Below are 25,255 nucleotides of genomic sequence, written 5' to 3'. Positions count from 1 at the left end.
TTCATTTCTCTTTGATATTTTGTCTCTGTTAAGTTAGATTTTTTAATCTGTATAATCTTCACCCGAAAGGGACAAAAAACACAAGTCACAACCGTACCCAAAAGATTTTTTTCGCATTTTTGAAAACAAATCATCATTATGACTGGGATAAATTATTTAATTGCAAGCAAAAAATAATTGCTGGTAAATAACTACTAATGTTCAACTTACAGCAAAATAACAAAGTGATCCATCTGTGCAGAATTAACAGTTATTAAAATAATTTGAATATGAAAACTTACTCTTGACTCTTTAAAAGCAATGTTCATGTTAATGTAATGCACTGACTGAAAACAATAATGAAAACTTGTTCGAACAATCATACTTAATCTTTCTCACTATGCATCCTATCTCAAAATCATTATAGTTTATCTATTATACAACTGTCACTACCGTACCCAGTCTCCCCTACCTTGGTGGGATGTTCATGTGCATATGCATTCGCGCATACAAAGGATCTAAAGTAGGCGACCATGTGCATATTTTTACCCAAGTGCAAAATTTAAATATATTCATACTTATGCGTATAGGTGAAATTTATATATGTATCATGTTATCTATGACACGTTTAAAATAATGTTTTATCAAATTGGTTCCTGCAAAAATCATGTCAAGCCTTCCTGCACAAATGATTGTTTGCCATGACAGATAGATACAACGTTCCCAGAAATCGTTCAATTTTAACAAAAGAAACATTATGTCCTAGAATTCAGCTGACGCATTCACAGAATACAATTATAGATCCATTCAATGAAATAAATGGCAATGATAATGTACAATTATATATATATATATATATATATATATATATATAATATATATATAAATAACAAGTTAATAGCAATGTCAGTCTTATATCTTTGACATACGCGATTTGGTAGAAGGAGAGGTAGGGCCATGTCAGTCATATTTATGTGACAAAAAATAGGGTTTTTCAAGAAATTTTGGCAATTTTTAACTCTAATCGAAAATGAAATGTTTTGCATTTCTTCACGTTTTGAATGTTTCTGAACATTTTGGCATACCTCAAAAAAAATGGATGTGTGTGTGTTTTGTATGTCTGCATTTTTCGTCCACGTTTTCGGGCGCAAGGATCAACCGATTTGAATGGTTCAAAAAAATATTCGATTTCTATTGATAGGGAGATGTGCTGATTACTTTTTGGCAAAGGCAGGTCCAGCCGTTATGGAGATATGGAGCAAAGAGTGCAGAAAATAAAGATCGAGTTTTTGAGAGAACGGAGTATTCGATTTGAATTATCTAAAAAATATTCAATTTGCAATGATTGGGAGAAGGAGTGATTAGTTTTTGGCAAAGGCAGGTCCAGCCATTTTGAAGATACAGAGCTAATTGTGCAAAAAATTACAGTTTTTGAGATAAATAAGCGTCCGATTTGAATGGTTCAAAAAACTTTTTACTTGTTTTAACAAAAGAATTGCTTTTGTAAAAAAAATTTTTTGTTTCAATTTTTTTTTCAAAAAAATTTTTTTTTCAAAAAAATTAATTTTTTTTTTGTATATCGAAAATAATTCAGATTCTAATTTTAATTCTAACTAAAGTTTTAATATACTTTAAACAAATAATTTTGAACTTTGTAATTACGTTTATATAATTTTTATAAATATTAGACAGTGTTACAATATACATAATAATCTATTTCAAAACATTTAATATTCCTCGAACATTTCGTCACGGTGTGGGAAGTTTCAGCAATTAGTCTTAAGGCACGATGCCATACACCACTAGTTTTTCTTTGATTCATTAAGCTTTTTTTGTTACATTTTGTGTTTTTTTTAATATTATCGTGGCAATTAACGTATTAAATAAAAATGAAAACGAAGCTAACACTTGCAAGAACCTATGATAATTCTACTAATTATTCTGTCAAAATTGCACCCTATCTGTATCAAATGACACATGATTTATCAAAAAATAAAATTTATTGCAAAAACAATAAAAAGAAATTTGTTCTATTTGTGGTTTTACAGTATGTAGTAAAAATGCCAAGCATTTGACATGCACAAACACATGTCAGATGTTTCTGAAAAATATCTATATAGGTCACATAAAAAACCGTAAAATATAACAAAATTTCTTCCCAAATTGTTTGGATTTACAAAAAAGGCAACGTTTTCACATAAGATTTCGAAGGGTGTGCCTTAAGGACTGTAATTTGTTACACTAAATCTGATAGGGCGCGGTTGGCGTAGTATTTTAAAATAACTTTAATACATCAATTAATTCATAATAAAGGAACACACACTAAATTTTGTTACAACTCGTAGCAAACAACTAATTTTGGTCGTTCGGTTCTGAATGCCATACACATACGAAGATTCTAACCTTACTCGATAGTGACGTTTAATATATTGACAGGGAGCATTAGAAATAATATTTTAGAACATAATTAAATTGTTGGTAAATGAACAATAACTCACCACTATAGCCATACACATTGAATAAAATTGGAACGGTTATATTCCGTACAAAATGAACAAAACTAGCACAGCACATTCAACTGACACCACACACAATGCAGGTTCGTAATGAACTGAAGTGAAGTTCTCGTATTCAAAATGGCTGATGTAGCATTCTGCTCGGGCCACAGATTCTCAAAGTTATGCGCGCGGACGATGACAAAGTTTGATTTCAATTATTCGACACGCTCGGTTCGTCGTATTTGTATTGTGTCTTTATTTGCATTTTTTCATTTTAGCTCAATAGTAAGATTATGTACTTTGATAATAATAATACAAATGAATTAAAATTAACAATTTATTTTATAATATTTACACAAATGTATAAATTTATTGTATTTCAACTACTTTATAGTTTTAAATGACAAAAATTTATTAGGATTAGGTCATAAATATGTTTCTTAGTTAATATAATAATATAAAGCAATATGATAATAATATTAACTTAATAAAAATTAACAATTTATTTTATAATATTTACACAAATGTATAAATTTATTGTATTTCAACTACTTTATAGTTTAAATGACAAAATTTTATTAGGATTAGATCATAAATATATTTCTTAGTTAATATAATAATATAAAGCAATATGATAATAATATTAACTTAATAAAAATTAACAATTTATTTTACACAAATACATTACACAAATGTATAAATTTATTGTATTTCATTTACTTTGTAGTTTCACTATTTTTTATAATTTTAAATTACATAATTTTATTAGGATTAGGTCATAAATATATTTCTTAGTTAAAATAATAATATAAAGTCATATTATAACTAGTGGGGTGTATGGCATCGTGCCTTAAGGCAAATTGCTGGAACTTCCCGTACCGTAACGAAATGTTCGAGGAATGCTGAATGTTATCAAATAGATTATTAAAAATATTGTAACATTGTCTAATATTTATAAGAATTATATAAACTGAATTGCAAACTTAAAATTATTTGTTTTAAAGTATATTAGAACTTTAGTCAGAATTAAAAATAAAATCTGAATTATTTTCGATGTACAAAAAAAAACTAAAAAAAAAACTTACTTTTGATACAATTTTTTTCCCCAAAATCAATTATTTTGTTAAAACAAGCTGAAAGTTCTTTGAATCATTTCAATTGGACGCTTAGTTCCCTCAAAAACTGCCATTTTTTTCACATTTACCTCTGTATCTTCCAAATGGCAAAATACCATTGCCAAAAACTAATAATCACTTCTCCCAATCATTACTAATTGAATGTTTTTTAGATCATTCAAATCGGATGCTCCGTTCTGTACTCTTTGCTCCGTATCTCCGTAACGGCTGGACCTGCCTTTGCCAAAAACTAATCAGCACATCTCCCTATCAATAGGAATCGAATGTTTTTTTAACCATTCAAATCGATTGATCTGTGCGCTCGAAAACGTGGACGAAAAATTGTATCCATACATACATACAAACACACATGCATTTTTTCTGAGGTATGCCAAATCGTTCAGAAACCTTCAAAACGTTGAGAAATGTAAAAATTTTCAATTTCGATTTTCGGCCCATTACAATAACTTACCCTACGGGAAGTTAATAATAAATATATTATCTACCCAAAGGCAGGTCCATGGTATGAGAGAACCGCAAGTTAATTTATTTTTTTTCACTTACTTGTTTATTATTTCCTTTACCGTTTTATTGCCAATAATTATTGACCATTAATCACTTTTTATTCATTTTATGCATTTTTCTTTCCAAATTTCTGCTTTCATGCTTCTTGGTCTTGTGCTTCGGCTTTCAGTTTCCTGTATTTTCTTTTTTCGTGTAAGTTATCAACCATCTGCATTCTTCTTTTTCCTTGATCTTTCAGTTCTTTTATTTTACTTGCGACGACGTCGTGTAGATGTCGATGACGTCTTATGGCGGAATGGGTCTGATCCAGTTTCCTTTTCTTTCTAGGATCGTCCCCATAGTCCAGTCATTATAGTAAGTTCACCTCGGAATTCGAGATACCTAGCTGCAAGTCTGTAAATACTTGTAAATACATATGGTAGAGTGTACGAAACATATGTAGGTTGTGAGACAACTTTTAGGGTGCAAAATACAAGTATTTAGAGACTTACAGCTGGGTATGTCAAATTCCAAGATTCTTACCTAATTTAAGCTTAAATGACTGGACTATCGGTGGAATTCTTACTTTGCCCACTCTTCTCAATACTTCTTTATTCAGTACCTTATTTGTCCACTTTATTTCTCCATTCGTCTCCAGCACCACATAAAGTGATATATAGTTATTTAATTCAAAATATTACTTTTATATATATATTTTTGATAAATTATTTGATTATTTTTATTTAATACCTTTGTTTTATGAGTCTGAACCCAGATTTAAAAAATAAATAAATATTCTATGTTGCTCATGTAAATTTTTATCTGTTTCAATGTACCTCGAATTTCTGACAACTATATTGATAAAACCACAATTGATACCACAATTTAGAAAGAAATTTAAAATTTTCATTAATATGTAGAAGCAGTTAATTCTCGAATAATTCGTGAAAAATCTGTAAATTTTACTTGTTATTTTTTACATTTAAAAAGTTTTATTACTTTTATTAAATTTATTGATAAATGTATTAAGACAACACTTGCGGCCGTAGTTAAAAACAAAAAAGTCAGACTTCAAAGTTTTGGTTTTAATGTTCCAATAAAAAATTATTGCACAAGCTTTTATAGTCTGATTCATATCTGCGCATCAAATTCAGTTATTGAATTGTTTCTATTTCCAAGTGAATCATAAAATCTATTTGCAAACTACTGCATCTAATAATTGATGATATTGACGTATAAAGTTTAATTTTTTTTTTAATTTTATTCGAAATTTATTTTGGTCACAATATTTTGCAGTTGTTTTATTATGTTGACACCATAATAATGTCAATTTAATAAAATATATTATTGCTATCATCATTCAATTAATTTTAATTGATGAACGAATATTCATAAATCGTGCAGAAATAAATTATTTCACATTTATTTGATGTCAAAGCGATAAAGCATTTCAAATGTACAGTTATGATATCACATAAAGGTTCTCAAGCGTCATGTATGCTTTAGAATCACGAAATACAAATATTAAATATATAAATCAATTATTAAAATATTTGTTTACAAGAACATTGTCAATATAAAAACTTTTGAAATGTTAGAAACTTTAAATAAATACACAACAAATATTTATTTATTTATTTATTCAACCCCCATGGCAATAATACAATATAATTACATTTTAAAGTGTACAAATTATAAACTAAAGATAATATATGAAAAAAATAGATTATTAAGAGTTCATAGATAGCTTCGTATATCTACATAACACTTAATATAAACTACAAATATATAACACTAAAGAAAAACTAATAATATTAAACATTTAATAAACTATAAATCACTACTTAAAACAGTCATTTAAGGGTACTTTTTCTGGTTTGATTTTTTATATTACTCACAGACAGACCAAAGATATCAATCTCAGAAGCATCAGCTCTCTGTAAAAATAATATACTTGCCCACTAGCACTAGTACATCATATGTCATATACATCATACATAATATACTTACATCCGGAATTGTTCTATAAGCTGGTGTGATGTAATTCCTCATAACCTTGCCTTATCAGAAGGCAACCCAGTGGCTTTCGAACGAAATTTAATTATTTAATGTCTCATAAGACTAGTTTCACGTGAAATAATATTTTTAATTAGAAACTGATATCACAACTGTTTGATATAAGGTACCCCGAATCAGAAACAAAATCTGGAACGTTGCGGTTGCAAGACCAAAGCTTTTATCACTTGAGCTGCAAACAAGCCCTCGATAATTAAAAAACGAAAAGACGATCTGAAAGCATTATTGATTTACAGTTATAATTTTGAACTACTATTTCAAGGTTAATATTATATAAGTTCTAGTTGACCATGTTGGAGGCGGATTTAGTGTATTATACGCGTATATCTGTGTCTGCAATGGATATTGTCGCCTGAAAGGTCATCAACCAGGTCGAGCGATGGTCAGATCATTTAGCTGTAACTATTCTCCCCAATATATCCACTATAGCAGTGGGTTCCAACCTTTTTTTGCACCGCGCTCCCCTGCTCTAATAAAAAAAAATGTTGCGCCCTCCTTATTTTTTTCAACAGTTTAATTTTAAATACTCAACTGATTTCATCGGACAACAAATTAATATGCAACCCAGTAAACACCGTGTGACGTGAGCGTCGGCAGCAACCTGAAATCCACAAGCATTCCTTCGGCGCTGTGACACTCATGTATAATCAATGTGGACTTCAGATTGCAACCGCCGCCCGGTGTTTACTATTAGGAGTATTATGTAAAATATGCATAAAACTAATTATTGTTGGTTCTTTTTTAATATCAGTTATTTTCGATAATAGTATTCTGGAAACATATGTACGCGCCCCCTCCAAGAACAGCCTAGTGCCCCCCTGAGAGGGCGCGCTCCACTGGTTGGAAAATGCTGCACTATAGAGTAAAATAAGAATAAGAAATAAAAGTTAGAAAACATTTCTGTATAATAATACAGTATTATTCCAAAAATACCTCTGAATGAAATATAACTATTCAACAGGTTTAATCACAATAGTAATCCTGGTTTTCACTCGTATATACCGAATTAACCAACATCCATCAATGTGATGATAGATCTGCCAATCAGCTGTGCAGTGAAAAATGCAAACTTTGACACAAATGAATTTAATATGATGTTAACTGGTTAATTGTTATTGTTCAGGTTGGAAAGGTCATCGCAGGATATCTTTCCTTCCAAGAGCACAATCAAAATTTCGAAATGATTGACCTATCGTATACATTATAGACTCCTCCTTGAAATATAAACTATTATAACAATTTTTGAATGATATATGAGTTGTAGTTGTAGAATAACCTAACTTAACCAGGCTGAAAAATGAAAATTAATGTACAGATGCAACGTTACGTGACGGCGACTGTCGACGGCCTCGCGTATTCGGGAGCTTCGCAAAGTTGTTAATTATTTGAAATCTGTGTAATTTTCCTAATTGTTGTAATTAGTTGAACTATATTTTGGTTTACGCATTCTGACATTTTTTCAATTGATAATGAGTGAAAGGGGAGGCCTAAAAAACCTCCAATTTTTCCGACGTCCATGCGTGGTCTAGCGCCGCCACTGCAAATGAATTATAATAAAAATGTAAATTCAAGTAATAGATTTATTCCGCCTTATATACTTAACCCATCGGTCGGCGTGGTCTGGCCAGACTTTTTTCAACTTCAATTAAAAAAAAATACTTCTTGTAATCCTAGTCAAGAAATTTCATTAGCTGTCGATCAATGAAAACATCTGGACGAAAAAATGTACAGAAGGATAATTATAATGATATTAACTTTTTTATACTTCGAACGGTCGGAAACGTCTGTCTAGACCACCCATACATTTTGTATGAAATATACGCTTTTTGATATATGTAAACCAGTATTTTGTCTTTTTTCATGGTATTTTCTATTCAAACTGCGTTTTATATATTCTTCGCTATGTGTTGTAACATGAACGTTAGTATTTTCATGACGAGAGTTCCTTGAAAACCTACCAAACTTATTGGTAATCGCAAACACTGAAAATCGGATGAGTAATGCACACATTATCAACAATTTTTAAATTAAAAAGTGAAATTATATTTTCACTTTGAGTTTTACAGCTCATTTCAAAGGCGACGCACCTCCTTACGTTTTCATTTGAATTTCACATTCATTTCAAAGACGCCGAAAAAGAATAAATATTGTTTTCCATTGATATAAAACAAAAGCAACGATTTTTTTTATATTTCTTGATTTTTTTTATATAATATAATATGTAATATTTTTATTATAAGCAAGCTCAACACATGCAAAAGACGGTAAGAAAAAGAAAAAATCAAAACTATAAATATTTACTACTAATAATCGTTAATATATAAAACACCAAAAACTCATTTATCCCATATAAATGCATGTAAAATGAATGGTGGTCCAGCCAGACCTTTCCGACCGTTCGAAGGTGAAAAAATATCCGACCGACGGAGGGTTAATAAAACTTCAATGAAACAATAATAAATATATGACAAATAATTTATTTTGTATATTCAATCATTAATATTATGCTTTATAGTAACATTTTACCACATGTGAAAAGAGCATGAGTCAGTGTATTTATGTATTTATATATATATATATATATATATATATATATATATATATATATATATATAATCATTAGAGCATTCTTTCGAAACGCATTCGGTAACAAAGTTATAATAACAATTTTGAAAATTACAATTAATAATCACCGTTAATTCAAAAATAGGTCATGTGTCCTTTATCTATATAATCTACTCTATCGATGATTATATTTTGACGCATTTGAATGCAATATATATTACTTTTGTAATTTGAGCAATTTCTCAAACATACTAAGACTAAAACAGCTTAAAAATCGAAATTTTGCAAACATTTTAGACACTTCAAATCCATTCCATCTAAGTGTTTGTAAGGCATTCTGATATATGTGATGTGCAACATACTTAATGAACAATATATTATTTTTATTTAATTGACTACTCTGATATATAATGCTCTCCTAACAAACATCTACTTTTGTAATTACATATTGACATATAGGAAGAAAAGAAATCAGAGGTTTCATTTACTAAACATTAATATATATAAATCCAGTGTAGAAATAAAAATTAAATACATTTTTCCAGTAAATTTATAGTGTTTCAAATGAATATGTTAGTTATTAATTGATTAAAATAAAATTTAAATATAGCACAGCTGCTTATCTTGATATGTTGGGAATGCTGCTTACTGCAGGGAGTATTTTGCATAGCAGTGCTTTACAAATACAATTTCTCACGGTGTTTATATATAATAATAATAATAATAATAATAATAATATATACTGATTGAAGAATATTTTAACAAGAAAAAATCAGATCGATTGGTGACTCTCTAAAACTCAATGTATCTAAATATCCATCCTATTATTCATATGTATTAAATTGTAGGAATGTGTTTAAATTTATAATGTAAGATTTATCAGTAAACGATTTACAGTGGGCAAATGCTGTTCCAAAACATAAACTGAAATTAATATAAGCAAACTTATTGAAAATAATACATAGTTGAATATCTATATGTGAGTTACTCGATGCAATATTATGCGGTAAATTATGTATTCCGAGCTTATAAAACTAAGCTAAAAAGTAATTTTACAGTAATTTTATGATTATTTTCATGTACCATCAAAATTACAATTATTACAAAGTTTAACACAAATTAATTATTCAAATTATTTGTCAATTGAAAATTTCAAGCCAAATAACACCCACTGTAAATAATTCAAATATATCATCCCTGCCGTCACTAAAACCAGGTCTGATGTGATATTCTAAGTTCAAAATGTACACATTTGTAAAATGTTCACAAAAAAGGGTGCAAAACGCTCACTCGCTACTACAAATTTACTCATAATTTATATACATCTAATTAATTACATTAACTCAAGTAATATAAAAATAAAAACTATAAATTAGGAATGAGTACTACTTAATCCTATTATAAATATATTGTTTATATTTGTATCATTGTGATGCATATAGATATTGCATCAACACACACACAAACAATTATTTCTAGAACTAACTTATATAAATATTTACAGATAATATATCCTCTTAATAAATTCAGATTACATTGCATCTATCCCCCACAAAATACAGAAAATTGCTTATTACTTTTCACAGCACGTAACACAGCTTGCGCTAATCCAATTAAATTAGGAAGTGGTCTTGAATATTCTTAAAACTTGTCTTAATTATATAAGAACTACATAATTGGTCTATCACATTTTTTAAAATTTTCAAGAAGATTTGACAGGCATTAATATGAGGCAGACGATTATGAAGTTAGATGTATAATATAATAAAATGTCATGCAAAGGCCGCTGCACTCACACAACAATCTCAATACTTTTCTACTGGACAGTATACTTTTGAAAATCGGTCGTGACAATTGCCTAAATTTTATGCTCAATTAAAAATAGGATTTCATTTATAAATATATCATTTTGTTCTATGGTGACACCAGCATCAAATTACAAACTTAAAGTTAATTTCTTAACATAATAACTCCAGTTTTACAATATCATTTAAGAAATGACGTTCGACAAATAATTTTCATTTTTATCCAAAATAGCAGTTATGAGCATAATTTTAAATTATAAATAGTCAACTTTGCATTAAAAATAAATTGTAGAAAATAGAGAGAAGATAACTACAAATTATAAAGACAAATCAATGAGATATTTAAAATCATGTCACTATAACTTTGTTGCATTAAATATTTAGTTCGTTATTCTAAGACCTTACACTAATAATAAGTACAATCACTTCAAAACAAAACAAAATAATATCTATTAATAAAGATTATTTGCTAATCATAATAATTAAAAACCATTTGACATATGAACACTTCTATAATACAGTGAATTAAACTAGGCTCAAATAAATGGCATATTGTTCAAACTTGTTCAGATATGTACACACATAAAACTCACATATTGATTTGTGATGTATACCACATAGACACAGAAGCATGTTCAAATGCAAATAATATTTCTGCTAAATTAAACTAAAAAAAATCAGGCCAAAAATTATTAAAAACAAAATTATTCTATTCATGCATTACTTAAAAAGTTTATATTTGGTATCAACTGTGATTCTTCGGGCCGCATATCATAGTTTTCAATTTGAATGTGCTGAGAAGTGGTTCTTCTGTGTTTGGGGTCAAACTCTAATCTCATGTCTTTTGAATTATTTCTGGAGTGCGTTGTGCTCTTACTTCTATATTCATTGTCACGATTCTTCATCATTTCTAGATCTTTTGTGCTGTGTCTACGACTAGCTAGCATTTCATAATCTATAGCCTTGATATCTCTAGGAGGCCTGCCAAGTATATTAATCTTACTCAAATCGCGAGAGTTGTTTCGAGAATGGTTTGTCACCATTTTCAAATCATTTGAATTTGCTCTGCGGTGACGCAAAACCATTTGTCCATCTTCCAATATTGTCATTTCAACTTCTAAGTCATTCGTGTCAGGATGCTGATGACGCAATTCTAATTGTATTGTCTTTGAATCATTCCTGAGATGTTTAGTGGCAGTTAGGACTTTCTGATTGCTCTCTACATTCTGTGATGGAGTTTTGGTTTCAGATGGTCTTAAAATATTTTCTGGAGTGTAAGGTGGTAGACCTTGATTATCCACGGAAGGTTTTTCTTCAAACACTAAAATAATCAATTAAATGTCTTGAAAAATTCTTACAACAAAACAGCTTTAAAAAGCGCATTTTTTGGCCACAGGACCTTCAATTATAATAGCTTCTTTCTTTTGAGTTTAGAAAAAACAAGTTTGATAGATGAACAGAGCAATAACAAGATTAAAATATACTTTAATGCAATAATCAAAAGTGTCAAGTATAAAGTACTCTATAAATATGTGTTTATGATAATCATTCAGTGGTGAAGGTGATAATGTGCATAAAAAACATGGCTTCAAAATAGATTAAAAACTCAAAGCGACAGTGTAATGCAACAGTTCATAGAATTGTGTAAACTAATGACCAACCTATAATGTTAATAATCTTATATTATTTATTCAACTCACATTTATCGAGACTAATTATCGATCCTACTAAGTCGTTAGTAGTCACTGGTCGGGCTTCATCTAAATTCTTGCGTCTCCTGACTAAGTACCAATCAAACATGAAGATCGCAAGGGCTACAATCTTGATTCCTGCACACAACCCCACATATCTGAAAAATAAAATGTAACAAAATTAAAAAGAATTATTAAATTAATTAAATCATGTTTGCAAATTTAGTGAGTGCATGATTTTAATAAAATAGTTTAATTGCATTGCATTTTTTATTTAACGTACCTGTATCTGAATTGTTCTATATCGTACAATAAGCATCGACCGCCCGTTTCGCCACATGTAGATTTCCAGAGAATGCATGTGGAGTCAATTAAATTTCCAAATAATATTGGAGCAGGGATATAGCCGAACAATCTAAAAATTACGAATTGCATACCAAGTGCAAATGATCTTTCTTCTTCGCTCACAGACCTGAAAATAATAGTTTTTGTAAATTTAAATGTAATAATTTATATTAACAGATATAATTAAAATAGAAAAAACTACAGTTCGCGTTTCACATCTGAACAAATTTGGAAGGTGGAAATTTTATAATTTTGGACACTGATTGTTTCAACACAAACGTTAACTATATAAATCCACTATCGTATTAGCTTACCTTAAAACTATCATGAGCAAAGGCATTTGCGTGACTGCCACAATGAAAGTCATGAAGAAAAGCAGAATTAAGAATGGATATATAGTTCTACATGGCGAGGAACAAGGACCAGCTGTCGCTACTGGTACTACAGTGACCTCGGCGAATTCGTCTCCAGTATTAGGCGAAGTCAAGCCGGCAGCCAAGGCTGTCAGGTTGCTGTGTATGCCTGTAAAAATAACGATTAAAATCTTACTGGAGAATTTAAGATATAAATATATGTACAACTTTATCTATTTAGTGTTTAGCAAGTTTTTAAAAAAATGTATATACAGTGGTACCCCTACTTACGAGTGACCTGATGAATGTTTCGTCAGATGTAACAATGATTACAACTCTCTCTCCAATCATAGAAATATTTTGGCATCAGTATTTGCAGTACAGTTATATATGTTGAGTTTGCTTTTTCTACTGTTTGTACATTTACAAAATATTTACTTTCATAACAACAAGTTAAAAAAAAAATCACTTGAATGACTTGAAACCTCTCTTGAATTAAAGCATGAAATCATTTTAAGATATGAGGATGGAGAGAATGTACGAGCGTAACTAATTTAAATAAATAAAGTAAATTTTTGTGATTTTTTTACAATGCTGAAACAAATTAATGGAATTTGAATGCATGTATATAGGAGGAAATGCTTCGAGATATAAGCGAGTCGACATACGAGCGTGGTTAAAGAACGAATTACTTGTATGTCAGGGTATCACTGTATTCCTTGTTCTGCATTTTAATATGGTTCATTAAAATTTACTTTGAATTTTAGAGTTTGCGACACTGACACATAGTTTTCTTTAAATCTTTAAGTAAGAAGGAGGACGATGTCCAAATTCAAGGCAAAGAGCCAAGTAATCGTAAGAATTTCAACTTACAGGCACAATTGGTGTAGTTTGACCTTGAAGAAAAGGCAGTGCATCCTGCATGACAAGGGCTAAAATAAGTTAAACCATTGTTTCCGCAAACCGGTTCTACGTCGGTCATCCGGCACTCACAACCAAAGTTGCAAGCCGCAGTAAGATTCACACGGAACGGCTCCAGCGGTGCGGTACTAAAATAAGAAATAGAAATAAGAATTTGTCAATACTTGTTCCAATATTTATTGATATTTAAATATAGGATCAGGTTTTTATAACATCCAATTTAATTATAATTTGGTTTAGGAACTTTCCAAGAACGAAACACTAACATATTTCTGCGTCAAAACAATGCAGTACGTTCGAAATAGTTACTGGTAAGAACCTTCCAGGTTACATAGCAGTCACGTGTAATGATGCAGTTATTACGCAATTTTAGTTATTACATCTTGTGGTTTACATATACAAGTTGTGTTCAAGGACGCGCTATCGTTACAATTTTCGCATGCAGAGTTGGTTTATTTTTTGATTTTGAAAGAAATTTGTATCAATGCTCTAAAAAGTTGACAGTGGTGTGAAAGACACAAGTGTTATATACAAACTCTTCTAAGATAGTTGAAAAAATATATCTAGAGTAGTATCCTAACTCTCATATAAGGCATAAGTTGCTGAGTGAATACAACATTTGTATGATAGTTACCTGGTATATCATGTAACAGAACGTAACTTTAAACTTTACTAAATCGTATTTCTAGTAAAATTCTAATATCATATAAGATATTATAGTATAATATATATATATATATATATATATATATATATATATATGTGTATATAATATTCTGTAAACTTACTTGTTATAATATGGTATGGTAGTTCCGGCCATCTTAACATTATCGCAACCCAAAAAGAATAACAAACCATAACATAGAAGACAAATAAAATTAGAAATTAAAACAAATTGCACAGCGCCCTTTGGTCTGAGTTCTAATCGTTTCAGTAAACATCCACCCATGAAAATTCCTATGCAAGCTCCTGGTATAGCTATTGAGCCTGAAAAATTATAATGTACTCTGTTATTAACTATCAGAACAATGTATAATTAGATCTATTTAAGAAAAAACTGAAATAATCTAATTCGACCAGTTAATTTAGGAATTATAACTCGAAGTCCTTGAATGTTAGTTTTTTGATAATGTTTATATGCTTTATATAAAACTGTGCATGCCAGTTTCTGATCAATAGTATAGTGACTGTACGCCATTTATTTATTATGTAGGATCTGTGTCAGAGATAATTATAGAAGATATGAAGCAAAATTATCAAAATGTGTCAAGAAGTTAAATATAATTAAATATAATAATATTTTACTACTACAGAAATTTTGTTGCAAGTACCAGTTGAAATATATGTAAATGACTAAACAAATGGCTCAAAATCTTCAAATAAAGCAATATTTTATAATAATTCTGAATTACCTGTGAAAACACTAGCTTGACTCTTTCCCAAACTGAATTGCGTCTCTAAATATTTAGGCAAGAAGACTACAAAGCCCGATACTATAATCAATTCCATACATGCTCCCAAGCACGTGACAACATACACGGGATTACACACTAATCTCCACATAGAATTTGGAATATCTGAAAAAAATAAGATACATAATTAATTATACGTCAATTATTAGTTCACTTTAAGTTTTCAATGTGCTCTTTGCCCGTTGCAGAAAAAACTTATCGTTTTGACAAACCTTTAAAAAGTTGGTTGTGTTATAATTATGTAGTTTAGTAAACATTTCGATGGAACAAATTATCGATTCAAATTGTTCATTTAATCGATTTGACAGTGCAAAGAATATCTGATCAAAAAGTGTAAAAAGAGGACGTATGACTGTTTGACATATGCATATTCATATCATTTTTATTATAATACAGTGTCTATTATACTTAAAATCATTTTGAAATTTATCTAGAAAATGATAATTCATCGTAGGATCTTCTCTTTTTGAGACTTTAAAATACAGTTTAAAAATCGTCGAGATTTAAAAGAAATCAAAACAGTGGCTTCCTAATTCCATAAAACTAGCCTAAAATATAGTTGCTTCCAAACGCGTCCTAAATTCACAAACGCACATTTTAATTTTTTAATTTAAGAGTGATATTAAAATTATCAGCGTCTAGAAAATGTGAAGATAGCTGAAACTAAAGTGACACTTATCGATTTGATAGGTACTCAATATATAAATAGAATTAAACAATAAATAACTAAGCATGGATGAAAATTGCTATATTTTGTTTAATAAAAATTAATGATTTGTATCGATACCTTTGATATCCTTTCCATAACCGCTGTCCATGGTTTTGTTCTGCGTAGTTGTTTGCCCATTTCCAGAATTAGCAACACGTGCCTTTTCTAGAAATTTTATTTTCTCCTTTTCACGCGTTAAAACCTTAGGGAAGGAGAAAAAGGGTATGGCAACCAATATCAGGAGGAAACCACACAGCAAGAAGCCACCCCACCACATTCCAACCCATCGATGATCGCCGGGGCCTGAAAAATAAATAAAATATTACTTTTTTATAATCATTAATCAATAACGCGAATACAAACTTACTGCAGACTATTAAACTCGTTTCTAAGCTTAAATTCATTATGAATTATAATTTCCCATAAAAACTACACACGGAGTATCATATCATAAGACATATTTAATTTGAAAAACAAAATTAATGATTCAAAACAAATGCATTTACCGTCAAATATTTCATAATGACGGAAATATTTAAAAACAAATGAATAAGATATTTTTTCATATTAAAATTTTTGTATAAATACGTTTCACATTTCACTCACCAATCGATATTATATTTGTTGAAAAAGAATCCATATGAAATGATAGCAGATAAGCTCCCAGTAGAAAACCTAGCACAGGCCCAAACGCCGCCATACTGTACATGAAACCTGAAAGAAAATAGTTTTTTTTTATAAGACCAATAAATTAAATCAAATTTATCAAATACATTCTTCACAATACGTCTACAATTAACGCAATGCGTATTTTCTTTTAAAAAAATATATATTAATTTATACTCAACTTGTTTGAACATTGTAATATAAAAGCTTCGAATACAAATTAAATGTAAAAATTGTTTAAATATCACAAAAAATTAACGAAAATATGATATCTACACGGTAATCATACCTTTTGAACATATTTTTTTACATATTATTGGGATGTCTTTTATGCATTCAAAGCATGTAATTTTAATACAATACAATATATATATAAAAATTACAACTTCTAATTTTATTACACATTTTGGCAAATTTTTTCGTAATCTTGATGTTGACGGGGTGATCTTTTCTGTTAGCAATTTGATTGTACGCAAAATACTTTAATATACGAGGTGTGTTCAAAAAGTACCCGGAATTACTAATAATTAAATTTCGCGGGTCTGGAGTGTCTGATTGTCAAAAAATTTTTTTTATTGTGTTGGTATACATGCCCCTAAAGTATGATGAAATTTTCAGCTATATTCACTGTTTACTTTGTCTGTGGTAGTCGCTAAGGTTCGACGTGTTTTTCTGAGCTCGGCGATTTTTACAATGGAAGAATTGAAAAGTCAAAGAATTTGTATTAAATTTTGCGTAAAAAATGAAATAAAGTGTTGCAAAGTGCAAAAATTCACCAGATATGGCTCCGTGTGACTTTTTCCTATTTCCAAAGTTGAAGAGACCCATGAAAGGACGGCGGTTTTCCTCGATTGAAGAAAATCGCTGAGAGTGCTCAAGGACATATCAAAAAGTGAATATCAAGGGTGCTTCGAAAATTGGAAAAAACGCTGGCATAAGTGTATTATATCTGGGGGGGACTACTTTGAAGGGGACCACATTAATGTAGACGAATAAATAAATATTTTTTTGGAAAAACGAAAATTCCGGGTACTTTTTGAACAGACCTCGTAAGTTTGGTGCATCACAGACCCTTCGTTACCATTATATTTACTATTGGAATACTATTTTCTAATATTTCAAATAAAGCGAATACATAATCATTTTTTGCGTAATCAGCTAACCCTTCAATTTGACTGGTTTCCTTAAAGATTTTGAAAGTTTATCACTATTATAATTATGTTTATAATACATATTATTAAAAATTTAAATTTGCAATACAAATTAGTTAAGATTAGTGTTAAAGTTTTTTCGGACAAAATAAGAGATTTGTGACAATGACAAATAGATTCGAGATGTGGGATTGGATTGGAGGTGAGATTACGTAGATAGATCAGAAGTGCTGTCACAAATCTTTATATTACTTGCGAGCATACTCGTAAGGAGTAATTTAATTTTGTGGTGTATTACATTTGGCCTTAAGGTAAATTGCTGAATCTTTCCGATCTATATTAAATATTGTTTACAGATCGAAAAGTTGACATTTGATATAAAATTAGAGATTATAAATTGAAAAATACACATAACTTTTCATATCAAGTACATTAAGTTCTAAAAAAATTAAATTGTATTCAAATTCAATAAAAATCTTACAATTTAGGACATTCGATAGTTCTTTGCACTCTTATTATTCCTAGTTAAGAATATTATTGAATAGAACAAATAAAAAAAATCGAAATGATTGTTTCTTAAATAAATTCATTTAAGCTAGGCGCTTTTCATGTGGCGGATTATGTTTCAAATTTAGGGGCCAATTAGAAATTAGAAATAGAGTTTGTGATAAACTGTAAAATAGTTATGTATTTGCTGTGCGATCATGTGGTTTTACACATAAAACCTAACCTCCAAATGGCTCAAATATCAATAATTTATCATTGGTGCAACTTTCTGTTGTGACTTTAATAACACATAGTGAAATCTCAATAAAGTTAATATTCTGACTCAGAGGTTAGGTATTATGTGTAAAACGTGCGATGGCACAGCAAATACATAGCTTTTTAACAGTTCATGGCTACCAACTCATACCATTCTAGACCCGTAACATAATATTTCTATTTTATCGAAAAATTTTTCCCATAATCCCTTAATTTTTTCCAGAATTTTATTTTGTTAGTATTTAAACAACTTTTTTCAAACTTATGCTACGCCAAAATGCGTGTAGGCACGTGATACATGTAGTATATGGATCTAAATCAGAAAATTAGTCATTTCGTATGGTATATGCATCAAAACCTTAAAATTATAAATATACATAACATTTTTTGAGATGATTTAGATTCCTAAAAATTATTTATTCTAGTTATATATCCTATTATTTTTATCAAGTTATAGTCAGTATTTGTTTGGCCTAAGCTAGTAAAAAATATTCCGTTACTGATTGCTGCTCGTACCGGACCAAAAAAACCTCTATAAATACCGCTATTAATGTATACTGTGTATAGATTGTGCTATGAATTTGCGTGCTTACATCGAAATGTGTATAAAAAATAGTGTGTCACAATAACATAATATTTCTATTTTATCGAAAAATTTTTCCCCATAATCCCTTAATTTTTTCCAGAATTTTATTTTGTTAGTATTTAAACAACTTTTTTCAAACTTATGCTACGCCAAAATGCGTGTAGGCACGTGATACATTAGTATATGGATCTAAATCAGAAAATAGTCATTTCGTATGGTATATGCATCAAAACACCTAAAATTATAAATATACATAACATTTTTTGAGATGATTTGATTCCTAAAAATTATTTATTCTAGTTCTATATCCTATTATTTTTATCAAGTTATAGTCAGTATTTGTTTGGCCTAAGCTAGTAAAAAAAAATATTCCGTTACTGATTGCTGCTCGTACCGGACCAAACAACCCTCTATAAATACCGCTATTAATGTATACTGTGTATAGATTGTGCTATGAATTTGCGTGCTTACATCGAATGTTGTATAAAAAATAGTGTGTCACAATGTAAACACAGGATGTCAACAAAAACTGATAACGACCGTAGCTATAACTAACTATCTTGCGATATGATTTAATATTAATGATATGATTATTGACCTACATTTCAGGAAACGAGTGGAAGTTTTTTTTTTTTGTACTGCCATTAAATATACGACTACATACTACATTTGATTGATCGCCTTAACACTAGGCATATAAACTGTGAAGTTTATATTAAAGACCTTTTCGATATTCAAGAATATCAGCAACGCTCTATAAATTTCTAGTCTAGTTCTATATATCTAATAAATTATTTTTAGAAATTTATATAATTCGAAGAAAATTCTGGAGCAATTGCTATGCTATCTCTTCCTCATATATATATATTTGCATCGTAGCTGTGACAAATTGCAATGTTTTGCCTAACACTAAAAATTCAATCTAAAATAATATTTTTTTATTTGAATTGACAAGAAATAGTGTAGCAGTATTCCTGTGAATTATTATTACTATTATCAGTTAACTTCTAATTTACATTCCACTGAAGATGACATATGATTATATGTATCATAATAAATTTCTACAACTTTTAATTGATGTATTGCCCCAAGATTTAAACAAATAAATGTATGCTAAATACACGAAAGAATAGCTAAACATTGGAATATCTTTTTTCGGTGGTATGATAGAAATCAGGGTATGAATAATTGTATTGCGAGAGACTGTATCGTGAATAAAATACTGCATGTCAGAAGTAGGATCGAAAAGCACTGCACTGCATTACGGCCTGCTAGAAATGCCGTATTGTTTACAATGGAGCTTGCCAACTCCTATTGATTCGCCACGCAAGAAATCAAGAGCTACAAGCTAGGTAATGAGGCCGCCGCATCGATCGAATACTGTTTATGCTCATAAACTCGATTAAAATACTGAACTTCAAACATTCACGCATTTAACAGATTTCATTTTAATTGCATCGTTTTACTTACATCTGATCAGTATAATTATATAAGTACATAATGCAATATAATATAATACGAGTTAAATTCGTTCCGTAACCATACGCATCTCAAAGCAATGTTCCTCATATAAATACATCGAAATGTCACTAATTCGTTACTGGTCTATCGTTTTTGTTATGTTTTTTCAATATTAAAAATAAATTCACTGTTTACTTATTATTTTTTTTAATTACTGTTTTTTCTGTCTATTCATATTGCGGAAATGAGCTAGACATGTTTCGTTGAGTAACTCCTATTATCAAACTGTTTCAACTTTTTTGGGGTGATTTTTACTCACAAGCTTTTAGAGCTCAGAAAGCTGCTTATAAATTATTGTGAGACCCTCAGCTAGAGTTATACCCTTTATCAATTCCTTCTATTTAAACACAGTGCATATCTATATTATGAGTAAAAAGTACTAGCAAAAACCATGTAATTTATTTTATTCGAAAATTTTCAATAATAAAATTTTCAAGTACATATTTTACAATTTTGCAATCCCGATTAATGTGCCAACTTTAGTCATTTTTTTATAGAAGAACCTCCCAAAGTCGACCGATTTTAAAAATTTTAAATTCATAGTTGAACAAAAAACCATAATTCTTGAAAATTTGAAACAGTGTGTTATTGTTTTTGCTTGTGGTTCTAAAAATGTTATTGATTACACGATTATGATTCTAAAGTTGAAATGTGTTTTAAATTAATTAAAAATTACCAGAATAACTGAAAAGTGGTCATAATTATACCAAAGCTCTGGATTGCACTTAAAAGCTTGTAATTTCCAAACAACGCGAGACGATTTTTTTTCCAATTTTTTTCGGGACAGTTAAGATTAATACCATCACCCCGCTTCGGTTTGACGTCAAGGTCTGGGGCACCCTATATAATTGAAATGAACAACTATAAAATAATTTACTATCGTAAAACAGGCAAAATAATTCTATGGCAAGAAAATCATTATCACAACTAACAAAATTTTCCATATTTTAATTTTGCCATTAACACTTCTCTAGGAAACCCTTAATTGCTCAAAGCTTGTATCTCTAACTTGGCTCGTATGTCAATGTAACAAATCGCTCCTTTGGCTGTTCGTATCTCAAAACACTAGTATGTCAGGCCACTCGTAAGCCCGGGTGTATATTAAATATATTACATTTTATGTATACAATTATTCTTGTATGTACATAGAAATAAAGGAGTTGTTCAAAAAACGATTATATGCTAAATGTACCAGATTAAAAGGTCAATGAAAAAAGATTTATTGCAAAAGAACGAAATAGACATTTTTTTCGAAAATTGATTATTTCCCAGTAAAGTCTTTTCTCTATTATCTCGAACTTTTTTAATCTGCCTGAAAAATGTGCTTTCTGTACTCGGTGAAATCAATTAATTCAGGGCCTAAGCGCACGTTTGCGTTTGCTGTTAAACGCTATAAAACGACAGTTCTCCTGGGTTAGCTAAATGCTGGGTTATCTAATTATGTGTATCTGAATAGGTAACTCTTCTCTCTGCACAGAGTTATGACACTCTTTTAAATGTATTCAAACCCTCGACTTGTTTTATCTCCTGATTTATTTACACGTGCAAATGCTTCCCTGTGTCATCTTACAATAAAAGTAACGGTGCGATCGCTTCGTCGTCTCAGTACCTGCGTCTGCAAGCATGCGACTCTTCTAGATGCTGGTTATAAAATGTTCGTCGAATCTAAACAACTCTCGTATGGAAAGCGAAATTACATTACATATTTATGTATTTGTTCAATTATTAATTTATTCAAGCCATCAAACCATTAATACCCAATAAATAAATCAACAGGTTCATATCGCTTTTAAAGTTCACGAAATAGCGTTATATTACAAAAGAAGAATTATGATAAAAAATTAAAAATATATATCATATTTGCATAAAAAACCGTATGTTTAATGTATATATAAAAAGTTTGCTATGCTAATCTAGCCCGCAGCATCAGTAAAATATTTCGTACATCAAAATATAAAAATTCTTTGAATGTAATTATAAGCATAATTATCGAATATTGGAATCGCAAACATATTTTAATTATCTGAAATTCCAAACCAAGTGATAAATTACATAAGTCCGGACATATGTTGAATGAGATGCTATGCAGTTAGGGGTATATTCTGCAGAGAATTAAATGATTCCAACATTGTCTTAATTAATCAATTTGCACATGTTCAAAAAGGACATTAAATACACTCGAAAAAAATCAGAATTAAAAAGTATTCGAACGTTTATCCTACACAAACAGAAGATGAACAGAAGCTGTAGCGTGCCTTAGGATCCCTTAGAAGAGGCAAAGATGTTTCAAAATTAAAAAAAATCTTAAAATGAAATGAATTATTCATCCTGCTCGTTTCGCCTTACCAAAATTTTCACAAGTAATTTGTTTTTAATGTACACTCTTCTTGCAGTTTTCGGTAAACTGGGAAGGTTCATATTAATTTTTGTTTATACAAGTTGGGGGCCTCCGTCGTCCGAGAGCCCCGTATAATTGACATAGGTGGTAATTATGCCCCTGCATATTTTAGATTTTACTTACGAGACATGGGCATACCTCGATTCCTTACTCCGATATCCGGTATATCGACACAAAATAAGCCTTTGAACGGTTTTTAATTTTTACATTACTATGTTACTGTAAATTGGTGTTTCCATATTTGTATAAAAATAAAGGATTTGATTTTTGACAGAAATGTCGGATTGATTCCAACGCATCGTTCGTTCCACGACCTAGTCATCCATGCCAAAATCTGACACTGGACGATCAATGTCTTAAAGCAGACATTAGAGTTGACTTATGCTGAAGGTACTAAACCGTGACTCCATAAATTTCCTCAAATAATTCATTAAAGACTAGGTGTATTTTATATCTCTCTTCATAGACGTAAAAACTGTACTTTAACGTTTCCAAGACCAGTCTAAGACCTAATGAAATATATTTGAACTCATATTCGCATAAATGTTTGTAACTGCTTATTTTTATAATTCAGATATAACTCATTCTGACATTTGTAATATTTTATTAAGGTTTCATTATGTATGTCTTAGGCAAACAATCATGTGTTCGTTTGATCCCAAAGTTTATGTGCCATTGCTTTTGTATAAAATTCTCACATTGCTCAAGTCCTTTATGATTCTGAGAATATTCTATTGCCTATTGTTCGAGAATTTATTATATAATAATTATTTCATGAATTTAATTATAAATGACGCAAGGCGCGTTATGCTTGTGCTTGACCATTCGTGCGAAATGGATGTCCTACCTAGCGACATAAGAAAAAAGGTAACGCTGGTGAAGTGGCACCTTTGCCAAGTAACGAACAAAAATGAAAACTAAGAACAAACTAGTGTATGGCAAAGACTGTCAAAAATAACACTTAATCGTAATATCACTGCAAAAAATTCTAAAGTAGTTTTTAATTTTTAATTTGTTCAAAATATATGTACGTTAGGAAGGAACTCCAAATTAGATAAGAATTCAGCATTGATTTTTAAATTCTTCAGCTAAACATAGGAAACTCAACCATTGAAAATGTAAGTTTCGAGATAATCTAGCAAGTCTTCAAATTGCATCATGTCACGACCATGAACGCTTGCATAAAAATGCATAATATTATAACAAATGTGTACGTGTGTGTGTTTTATAAATTTTTCGGCTCATATAACACGGCAGCAAGAGTTGACTTAAAAAAATCACACCCAAATGTTTAAGTATACACATACACATCTATGATACATCTATTCGTAATTATAATCTCATCGATAAATACGATTCATCAGCCACATTACTTTCAGTGTAAATGTGTTTTTCCACCATTAGTATTCTCACAGCATCTGTCGAGAGAAGCTGATATCAAATATGCTATTAAAATTTATGTCTACCTGTATAAACAATGAAATCTCATTAAAACACATTTATTGTATATAGGTCACGTGTTTTATACGAGCATTGCGGCACGAGGGAGGTGCATTTTTATAGTAACTTTTATGATCGGATTATTTTATGATGGTGTGCCGGCTTTACAATAAAAAAAATCGCACTATTAATTTTTTTGCTGTAATTGTAGATATCAAACTTTATCAAAAAGGACAGTATGTTTAATTATATTATTTAGAAATTAAAAGTAGTTTGAAATAGAAAAGCATCTTCGGTTATACTGATAAATTATTTTCATTTCAGATATTTGATTTTTATGTATCCAAGTTGTGCGTTAATATATGTATAAGGCTGTCGAAAGAGTAATGCCGGTTTTGTAGTGAAAATTAAAACTATTTTTAAGGCAAAATAAAGCTTTGATTAATTGTATATGTAGTACGTAGGAATTAATAAATGAATACGCATTCAGATACAAATATTTCTACCACGTTTTGACAATTCAAAAAACATTTGAAAAGTATTGACGATGTGAAACTCATTAATTTTTGGAAAAACAGATCAAGCCGTTTTGAATATACGGTGGAAAAAGTGAACAGGCGAAATAATATTTGTCTATCTCATCACTAAAATAACTGGTCAAGAAGTCTCATATGTACAAAATCAAACAAAGTTGGTGG

General features: G+C 29.8%; 2 protein-coding genes across 3 annotated transcripts in view; both read right to left on the bottom strand.

Annotated features, from left to right (window-relative positions):
* LOC113374978 (protein tyrosine phosphatase type IVA 3-like) overlaps window positions 1-2,591 on the bottom strand; it is a 137,030-nt gene extending 134,439 nt beyond the window's left edge. Inside the window, exon 1 of the mRNA XM_026614932.1 lies at window positions 2,478-2,591. The gene's annotated coding sequence lies outside the window, so the exon portion shown is untranslated. The remainder of the gene's footprint in view (window positions 1-2,477) is intronic.
* Window positions 2,592-10,914: 8,323 nt separating this feature from the next.
* LOC113377690 (solute carrier organic anion transporter family member 5A1) overlaps window positions 10,915-25,255 on the bottom strand; it is a 130,088-nt gene continuing 115,747 nt past the window's right edge. For both annotated transcript variants that reach the window (XM_026618085.1, XM_026618084.1), the window contains exons 7-15: window positions 16,640-16,747; window positions 16,112-16,336; window positions 15,265-15,429; window positions 14,641-14,839; window positions 13,805-13,980; window positions 12,893-13,100; window positions 12,517-12,705; window positions 12,243-12,391; window positions 10,915-11,863 (exon numbers count right to left, since the gene is read on the bottom strand). In XM_026618085.1, coding sequence (XP_026473870.1) covers window positions 11,256-11,863; window positions 12,243-12,391; window positions 12,517-12,705; window positions 12,893-13,100; window positions 13,805-13,980; window positions 14,641-14,839; window positions 15,265-15,429; window positions 16,112-16,336; window positions 16,640-16,747 — 2,027 coding nt within the window. In that variant the 3' untranslated portion in view covers window positions 10,915-11,255. The remainder of the gene's footprint in view (window positions 11,864-12,242; window positions 12,392-12,516; window positions 12,706-12,892; window positions 13,101-13,804; window positions 13,981-14,640; window positions 14,840-15,264; window positions 15,430-16,111; window positions 16,337-16,639; window positions 16,748-25,255) is intronic.

This window comes from Ctenocephalides felis, unplaced genomic scaffold (genome assembly GCF_003426905.1).
Source record: "Ctenocephalides felis isolate EL2017-DRISC unplaced genomic scaffold, ASM342690v1 CF-g0.4_SCAFFOLD_01886, whole genome shotgun sequence".
Classification (NCBI taxonomy): domain Eukaryota; kingdom Metazoa; phylum Arthropoda; class Insecta; order Siphonaptera; family Pulicidae; genus Ctenocephalides; species Ctenocephalides felis.
Note: the sequence above shows the minus strand (reverse complement) of the source record. Positions and strands in the feature narration are given on the sequence as shown.